This window comes from Populus euphratica, unplaced genomic scaffold (genome assembly GCF_000495115.2).
Source record: "Populus euphratica unplaced genomic scaffold, PopEup_1.0 scaffold52.1, whole genome shotgun sequence".
Classification (NCBI taxonomy): domain Eukaryota; kingdom Viridiplantae; phylum Streptophyta; class Magnoliopsida; order Malpighiales; family Salicaceae; genus Populus; species Populus euphratica.
Window position 1 is genome coordinate 188,090 of NW_011499933.1, and position 10,088 is coordinate 198,177.

A 10,088-nucleotide genomic window follows, 5' to 3' on the forward strand; every position below is an offset into this window, starting at 1 on the left:
AAGTTCGAGAGCCTCTAATCCCACCATCTCTCAAGGACCTCGACCATCACTCTACACATAACGAGGCCCCATTTACCACTTAAACAGCAGCCAAAAGAAGAGGAGTAGCCTCATCAATATTGACTGGCTAGAAATTGAGCTTGGTTGCGAGAAAGAACTAGCTAGAGTCCTCAGACACAAAGTCCACGCCGGAGATCCAACAAAAAAGAGGAGGATTTTAGTGATCAATCCCCCTGTTAAGGGGAAGTTTCAAAAGTGAAATCTTTTAAGTTATGGTATTGGCCACGCCGCGTCCCCGTGAAGTAATTGAAGTCATGGTGCTCGACCCATAGTTGCTTTAGCCATGAATCTGCCACGCTTAAAAGTGACACTAGCCTGTCCTGGTCCCGACCGCAATTGCCTGAGACCCACACGTTCCCTTGCATCTTGTAAGTGGCCAAACCAAATGGAGGGAGAGTGATGTTTTCCCCTTCCTTTCGCTTCTTTTCCGGACTCTCAATGTCATCTTCTACGTCCATATCTGAAGGCATAAACATACATTAAACGCGTACTAAATAAGCTAATCAATCAGAATATTCGAAGCTCTCTAGGTTAAGATCAGAGAATTGGGCTAGAAAAGGTACCTAGAAAAGATGATGAGAGGGTGTGGTAAGTGAGGAAGCATGTAGACAAGTCCTTTATGGTTCTTCCCATTGGAATGTGATAGATAGGGTACCTGCGTATAGTTGACCACAAATGCTTCGATGTTATTAATATAAACATGCCGATGGGTGTGAAGAATAATGATTCATTGAAGCTTATCAGGGAACTCCCATGAATTGAATAACAGGATAAACAAATTAGGCGCCATGTTAAATGTGGAAACCATGCCTTTGAGTATACTTTAGTTAACTTAATTATTTTGATTGCTTGTCGTGCGAGTTTCTGTAAGAGAGAGATTGAGAAACCAACCATGCAATTGCCATCCAACTAGCCGGTGAAAGATCTACACTTCTCAATGACATTAAACCCGGAAATCGTCGAGCAAATCCATTAATCTGTAAGCAAAAGGCAAAGAAGGTGTCAAGGAATCCAAGCTTTTAAACAAAGTGGAGGAATTAGTGCATTTTAATAGTCAAAATCAAACCCAGTTTTAAGAACTTATTTTGTTGATGGTCTCATGGATTCTTCTTCCTGACAACAGTATAAAGTAAAAGAGACAACTCCGATAGAACGTGCGAATATATGCTCAGGAAACAACATGATGAACTAAACAACGAAAGATATGAATCTATTAGCTTAAGACATTGCAGTTCTTTCTTTTCTAGTACAAAAGTCAAAAGTTGCAATTCCTCTTTACAAGATGCCTATCATGAAAAGGATGCGGAATGATTCTCAACAAATCAAAATAGTTTTGCTTTGTCTTTATCATTCATAATCTTCAAAAACTAAAGCTGAAAAATGCTAATCAAAGTAGATTGAAAAAAGCTACAAGCTGTAAGATTTGCGCAAGAGCAAAAAAAAACACCAACCTTGTCCATCAAAGGAACTCTTCCATAAGGAGTTGATCTCTCAAAGTATTGAAAATATAGGCGCCCCAGTCTATTATTTCTTGGACAAGGGTTGTCTTGCTCTGACCCTCCTTCTGATGAGCATCCATCGCACCTGCATTTCTTGTCACTCTCACTATCATCACTCCACGAATCGCTGAACGAGTCTCTCGTTTCGCCATCACCAGACTCAGTGTCTTCCCTACAAACACCAAATCAAAAACATTCCAAACATTACTTTCTAGGCCTTGTCTGCTTAAGATGAACACTCAAAATTCACATAAATCACCCTCCCAGTTAGTATGTTCCAGACTTCCAACAATCATAATTTAAAAAACTTGAACAAATGAAAGGGCTAATTGCAACAGTATTGGTCACAAAATCAATAAGTTTTTAGCTAATGCATCTGGGATTTTGAAACACTTCTGTGATCTTCTTTCATCAATTAACATGATAACTTACATAGTTCATTAATTTCAAGAGGAATATTAAAAGTGCATAAACCCAAGAAAACAAAGTAATACCTGAAACTGTTGACTGGAGAATTGCTTGTGAAAATTTGGATAGCAGAGAGGTAAGGCACATAGTATTGAACCAAGGTTTCACCATTGTCCAAAGCAATAGGAACTCCAGCCCCATAAGCACTCCATTCATCATAAAAATTCCATAGATCACCCAATGTAAAATACTCCACTGTGTCTCTCTCCCATGGGTGCCATAGTCTGTTTAGATTCCTAATCTCCCTCTAAAACACAAACAAAACAATTGGCCAACAATCACACACAACTCAATTTGCAGATAAACTCATCAGAAGCAAGACAAAAAAACACAAACCTTGGGGAGGGATTGAGATGGGACCAGCGGAGTTGTGCAATGAAGGAAACAATCGAGGTTTGATTGCATTGACCCTTTGTCGAGAAACATGATTTTAGATTAAAAAAGACAGGAAATCTCGAGTCAAAGAGTCTTCCTCTTGTCCCTGTGAAAACAGAGGAGGGACAATAGAGAGATAAGAAGAAAGAGCGGAGAGAATGAGAGATTATAGGGATACGATTTCCCTATTCAAAGAAAGAAACAGAAACGTTAGAGAAATCTATTTTTTGACGTTTGGACATCTAAATATAAGGAAAAATTAAAAAAAAAAAATCTCACTTCTTTTACTTTTATCTTTATCTTTATCAAACAGAAACTAAAATAAATAAGTTTTTGTTGGCAACAAGAAGGAAAAAATGACAATGTTGTCTAAAGATCAAATCTTTTCCCTGTCACCGGAGACTGAAAATTCAGGCAAGATTTTTTCTTCAAATTGGAACACTAAAACCTTCTCTCGAGTGGGAATTACTCCTTTGTTTTATATTGTTTTGTTTTTTTCTTGAAGGAAACTCAACCGTTACACTACAAAACAGAGACTCTGCTTTGATCAATATTGAAGAAACCAAATTACTTGTCTTGGTAATCAAACAACACAAACTCAACGTTAATTCTTCAAGTTAAATCAAGACCCAGATAGAAAAACACTTTAGATCAACAGAAACAGCTAGAAACCACTCTGAATTTTGAAGGAAGGAAAGGCAGAGTAAATACAAGAAAGTGAGAATTTAAATACTCCTCTGCTTCCTTTTCTTTTGTAGCTCTAAGATCAAGAATGTATCTCTCTTTATAACTGAATATGATAAAAAGGAATCAACTTTAAGTGAGAAGAACAGCAGAGGGCGAGATCTTGGAAAATCAAGAAACAAACCACTATCCAAAACAGATTATGTTGATGTCTTGATGTTTTGAGAGGGATACTAAGCAGAGTGTAGTCAATTAGAATTATCCAATTGGTAGAGAAGCATGGAGCTATTGATTTCTTGAGAGAGAGAGAGGGTGAAAATAAGGGATACTCGGTAAAGGGGTCAGAACACAAGATTTATATCATTTATGGTTCTCCCTCTCTCTTAAGGGTACAAATTTTTTCTTTGTTTTAAATATTTTATGTGGGGAGGAAGGGTTTTCAAGGTTTTGAAGTGGGACTTGGTCCACTGGAATTTTTAGCAGGTAGTATAGGATCTTATTTTTCTCCTTTTATATGTAGAATTAATAATCAAAAAGCTTGGTAAAAAAAATCAAGAATTCTTTTTTATGACGAGGAATTTTTTTCAACAGTTTTATGTATTTGGATTAAATTTATTAAATATTAGATAATGTATATATATACTTGAATTTTATATTTACAAAAAAAATATTATTTTTTATGGCAACTTCTAACTTAAAAATAAAAATGATGATGGAAAATAAACTCATATTGTCACAAATCAAACCCTTATAATGTTCAACTTTAAGAAAATATATATTAAATTTTAACCAACTCACGAATTGATCCATTAAATTAACTAAATTATATTTAATTTAATTTAAAACTCAATTCATATAAAAATTAAGTTAAAGGATGAAGTTGACCCACTCAACTTAAATAACACTGGTTAATATAATAGTGATAATCTATCACATATTAGTCAAATTCCCGCATTCAAATAATTTTGAATGAGAATAAAAAATCTTACTGACTTCTAAGTTTTATATGATATATTTATTTCTTTTTTGTAACATATTATTTTAGAGTGGTGTGGGAGCACATCTCTGCCAACTCTAATTAGGGTTAGCCTTAAAAAATCTTGATAGATATCATATTCAACTTTAATGAATTTATTAACACGAGTTCCTCTTATCCTAAATACAATCACTTAATAATTAACCCATCTAGATATGGCAGTAGCATTTATCGTCGTCTCATGCAAGGACGGGTTCAAGTTCAAGGTTTTGATCAGCCAAAAGTGAGGTCTTTAAAATTTAAATGCCATTTTCCTGCGACCATGTCCAAGTAAAATTAAAGGGAGTTGTTGGGAATTTGAATTTAAAAAGAAAAATATATAAGAATCAAACTTTCATGGCAGTAAAAAATAAAAATAAAAGGTACGAAAATTTTATTTCAAAACTTAATTATGGCAAGTTATTGAATTTAAGGCATGAAGGGAGAGGTTCTTCACTAGGATCTTTTCTCGGGAAGGAGAAGGAAAAGAGAAAGAAAGACATCTAGGTTAGGATTTCAGCTAGACCTATCATGGAAAGGATTAAAAAAATAACTTTTTTTAATATTAAATATCATTTAAAAAAAAAACAATATGGTATACGGGACAAAAGGCTAAAATATACCACAAAGTCATAATTGTTTTAGCCTTAAATTAAGGTTTAACACTTTACTATTGCTGTTTAAGCTGAGGTTTATTTTTCTACTATTATTTTATTATTATTTCTTAACCTTGAATTAAAGTTTAATCTCTTACTATTATTTTGTTTTAATTGTCAGAAAGAGGAGTAAAGGAAACCGCGTGAACGCAAACAGTACTTAAAAACTATTACAAGATAATTTTCAACTACGTGGTGCGTACGCAGGATGTCTGTTAGCTGTAACTGATTGACCGGCTCCTCCACTGCTTCCGTTCTCGTCACTCATGTCATGAGCAGAACAAAGGCGGAGGATTCGTTTTGTTTGTCGGAGAAACCTAGATTTAGTCTTTAATGTATTATCTTATTATCATTTCAGTCATTGTTCTTTTAATTTTATAGCTCTGGCAGTGTTTGGGAAAATTTGAAAAAACAATTTATTTAAAATAAATTTATAGTGTGCTGCGTTGATAAACAATATCATAGTAGAATCTAACTTACATGTGCTCTTTGAGCATTGTTTTCGTTCACTCAATTTTCATATTATTTTGTATATGCTGATGTAGTATTTGTTTGTGCTTATTGTTGGTAGATTATGGCCTCTTTTCATGCCTTTCATTTCATTCAAGCTAATAGAGTTTATCATAAATTGTCACTACAATAGTTTTTATGACAGGTGAAGGCTTGCAATAACGCTTTAAATAGAAATACTTAAATGTGTGTATAATTGAATGAAATATCTTAATTACAGGAAAATTTGATACTAAGAGTGTTTGAAAGTGCAGTTAAAATGTATTTAAAAAAATTAGTTTAAATTATTTTTTTATATTTTTTAATCATTTTAGAAACCATTTATTTGGGAGGTTGTGTCTGTATTTTATTTAAAATGTAAGCATAACATGTTTGGTAATTAAAAAACATAATTTACTGTTCATGGAACCTATTGAAATTTATGTTTGTAACGCAAGGACAGAGAAAGCAATGTTGAGCTGCTTCTATAGAGAGTGACTCCAAGCATGTTTGGAAGCTTTGTTACGGTTGCGTTTTAAAGTGTTTTTCACTCGGAAAAATATATCAATAATTTTTTTATTTGTAAAAAATAATTTTTAAAATCAACACATTAAAATAATTTAAAAACATCAAAAATATATTAATTAAAAGCAAAAAAATCATTTTTTTTCAAAAACACTTTTGAAACGCGGTGTTAAACACACCCTCTACTATTTATGTGAACAGTGGAGTCACCCTCCACTATTTTAGCCAGATTTCGATCGGTTCAAAGTCAAATGCATTGAACTAGATCAAATCTAGTAAAATAATTTTTTTTTTATTGTGTTTTATTCAAAAGAATTAATGTTTAATATTATTCAATGACACTACATAAATTAAACAGAAATCCTTTAATGACATAATAGTTAAAACATTTAATCACAATCTCAATTTTATTCTTGATGATATTGCGTACTTAAGAAACCAAGGAAATTATAGTTTTTATTAGATATATTTTATACGTGATAGAGTTGTAAATAGTTTAATGGAACAATAAAAAATATTTTATAAAAAATATTATTTATTTCATGATGTAATAACAGTAATTAAATCTATAATATCTAAATTAAAAACCATTAATATTAATATATATTTTTAAAATTATTTTATAATCTCAATTTGAAAAGTATTTTTAACCAAACGCAATAAACTACTTCTTTTTTTTTTACTTCAATTTCAATAACAATTCTAATAAAACATATATAAATACCAAACTAACCTCAACCAAAAGTATTTTTTATAAAATAACTTTTTTCCAACCACAACCACAGAAACTATCACAATACCAAACACACTACACAAAATTTAATTTTCTTAAAAAATTTAGTTTAATATATTTTTAAGATAAAAAAAAACTAAAAAACCTTTACCACACTCTTAAATAGGTTCATTATCTAAAATTCATTGTGTTTGGAGAAAAAAGACATAATAAAAAATTTTAAAACTCAGTTAGTAATAGAGTAATATCCTGGGGACGAAATTGAAGTTTGACGCTGTTGCTTTTTGTCACAGAACTAGACAAGGAAGAAAAAAGGTTATTCGTGGAGAAAGCAACACGTGGATATCCAGCACGGCATGGGGCAATTTATGGTGACAGATAGAGGGGCGGAAGGGTAATCTGAATAGAATAATGGGGGGCAGCCTTTATTCTGACTTTTTGTTTGTTTCTCTATGGGTTGATGGATGGATTTACGGTTGGCCGTGCATTTTCATTCATAGCCATAAGTAGAAATTGAGATAAATATGTAGCGTACAATTTTTTTTGACAAAAATAGGTGGAGGATGATTTTATTTTTCTGAAATAAAAAAATAAAAAATGTATTTTATATAATGTAAAAGAAAAAAAATAAATTTAAAATGATGAAAAATAATTAATAATAGGTGAGAAAATTTTGAAAATAATAAATATAGATGAATTTATGCTATCTCAAATGCTAAATATGAAAAATATAGCAATAATAAAATTCAAGAATGTACTTGTGTTGTTGGACCATGATCTTAAAATACACACATACATATATATATACATATATGAATTTTTTTATTATGTTTTCTTTATATATATTTAGCATTATTTATAAAATATCAACATCAATTGAGAGATATTGATGACACTAAATCAATTCACCAGCTAAAAAAAGAAATAATATTATTAATCAAGTGCTCTAAGCCAAAGTAGAAGTAAATTATTTCCATCAATTACATAAATGGTATAATCAATTAAGAAGATACAAGCATGTAATGCCATGTTTTTTGCAATGATTTGTTCTCTATTTTAATTTCATGTGGAAGGGGAAAACATAATTGAAGTCTTCAATGCAGCAAATCTTACTCTCGACAATGATTTGTTCATGTTTTGTTGTCGTAAGAATCTTGCTTGGTGCATGCGTGGATTTACTAATATATATACTTGTGGGTGATATTTATTAAAGGATTTTAATGGATGTGTGTTGTATTTTTCAGGTCTTTTTTTTTAAATTTAGGTAATTAATCTTAATTTCACTAACCAGAAAAAACTATTAAATTTACAAGAAATTAAAACTCCAAAAACACATGTAGCTGACTCATAATTAAGGAACCTACTAGTATTAGTTTGGTAGCACCAACTTGCATTCATTATTCTGTACACTTTTAATATTAAATATTTTGATTTAATTTATACATTTCAAAATTATATAAGGAAAAAATAAGCATAAATTTCTGTTGTGTTTTATTTTATTTTCATTTATTATTTTTGGATTAATCATCAAATTGCATGATCCCATTTTAATCATTTTCTTCTATTTTGTTTCCAAACATCCAAGAACCGAACGTGAAGGAAACGACATGAACTTCCTTTAATGTGAACGTCCTAAAATCAAAGAGACTTTGAAGGCCACAAATAAAAATCTATCAAAAAACAGAAGGGTGAAAACGACACTCACATGCAAGAAAGCGAAGCCAAATCACATGCCAGTTTTTGTGTTTAAATTGCATCGATCTTCCATGAGGGGTTCTATGGGATTCTTCTCTTTATTTTTCTTTCCTGACCCCAATCTTAATTAGGTAGGGACTGATGCATCCTTCATTTTCTCATGAGATTAGATTAATAAGCTGGAAAAGAAGAAATTAAGAATTAAATAAGACCACAGATTAGATTAACAAGTCGATTTTGTGTATCTGTCCCCCCCTCTATCTTAATTCGAGAGGATAAATTAATAACATGTTCGGAAATGTGATAGTAATTGTTTTTTATTAAAAAAAGTATATTAATAATATTTTTTATTTTTAAAAATTATTTTTAAAATCAAGATGATTTGAAAATATAAAAAATTATATTAACTAAAAATAAAAAAAATTAATTTTTTAAAAATATTTTTAAAATATAATGTCAAATAAACACATTAAAACTATGGATTAGACTCATTAAATTAATTGATGAGATAATTGAGGGGGAAAAAAAGAGTATAAGCAACTAATTTTACAAAAATAATTGATAGCAAAATGTGCCCCGCCTCATTTGGATTTTAGAATGTAAATAAAGGCGAATTAATCCTTTGAAAAGTAAGGTTCCAAAAATTCAAAGCTCATCCACCTCTCTGTCCCATGCACATGCAAATAAAACCTGAAAGACTGACGAGTCATCAATAATTAGGAAAAAAATAATGGGTTTGGCCTCGCAGAATTTAGTATGAAACAACCATGTTTGAGTACAGTAATTAAACTTGTTTTATCGGTTCAATTCTTGATTTGTTTAATTTAAAAATTAGTTTAATTTAAACTTATTATTGAAATATTAAGTTAAACTATCAATAATTTTGTTAATATTTAAAAATTATAATACGTTGCTGATGCTGTATTTAATCTTTAAATATAAATTAATTAATTGCTGAATTGATAATTAATTAAATTATTTAATTTATTTAATTAAAATTAAAATTTATTTTTAGATCAACATATTAGAAACCTAATGAGTTACATACGTTAAGAACCATTAGTTAGAAATTAAATTAGGATGATTTAATTAAATATAACTTTATTAAAAATATATTTTAAAATTTAAGGACTAGAATATAATTAATATATGGATTATATCTTTAAATCTAGAAAAATCAAGTAAGGACTTAATTGAGTTAATTTCTAAAATTATTTTTAATTAATATATAAATATTATTTAAGGGGTAAATTGATATTTTTACTAATTTATAAGGTTTTTTAAATTTATCTGTAAATATTAACTTATATCTTTTATTTTAACATAGGAGGAGTGGTCGTCTAGATGAAAAAACTAAATAAATATAATATTATAGCTAGCACTTTAAGTATAGCAATTTTTTTTTTTCTAAATAGAGATTTAGAAGATTTTTTAGAGGTAATTTATGTAAATTATAGTTAAAAATTGAATAATTAAATAGCTTATTATTTACAATAATCTAGTTTTTAAAAAATTATTTAGAAATAAAAAATTAAATTTTTAAATAATAAATTTCTAAAAAATTTTAAATTCATTTAATAAAATCGTAAAAACTTCATAATAATTTTATTTTATAATTTCTCTTACGTGTATGATATTCATACACCGGAAAACCCAATATTGATCCCTAGCAACACTTTCCCCACTGTCAGGGATTAAAGAAGGCCTTCCTAAATTCGATTTTTTTGTGTCAAAAGTGCCAAATTAATGACTTTAATCAAGCAAATCATTTTCTTATAAAGTTGGTAGGCAGTAGCTGGATCAGTAAATATCACCGGTAAAAAGTGGGGTTAAAATTTATGGGAAGCAAGAAATGTGTAGCCATAATGTTTTTAACATACCTCAGTTTG

General features: G+C 29.8%; 1 protein-coding gene across 2 annotated transcripts; it reads right to left on the minus strand.

The window, feature by feature from the left end:
* Nucleotides 1–124: 124 nt before the first annotated feature.
* Nucleotides 125–3,489, minus strand: LOC105136208 (uncharacterized). 2 transcript variants are annotated; one of them, XM_011041447.1, is made up of 7 exons: nt 3,271–3,489; nt 2,364–2,587; nt 2,054–2,274; nt 1,512–1,731; nt 952–1,037; nt 624–715; nt 125–520 (listed from the first exon to the last, which is right to left on the minus strand). In XM_011041447.1, the coding sequence occupies exons 2-7, from the start codon at nt 2,451–2,453 to the stop codon at nt 237–239; spliced, it is 993 nt and encodes a 330-aa protein (XP_011039749.1). In that variant the 5' UTR covers nt 2,454–2,587; nt 3,271–3,489; the 3' UTR covers nt 125–236. The 2 variants fall into 2 exon arrangements, with proteins under 2 accessions (XP_011039749.1, XP_011039748.1); XM_011041446.1 differs by having other exon boundaries at nt 2,364–3,489.
* Between the last annotated feature and the right edge of the window lie 6,599 nt (nt 3,490–10,088).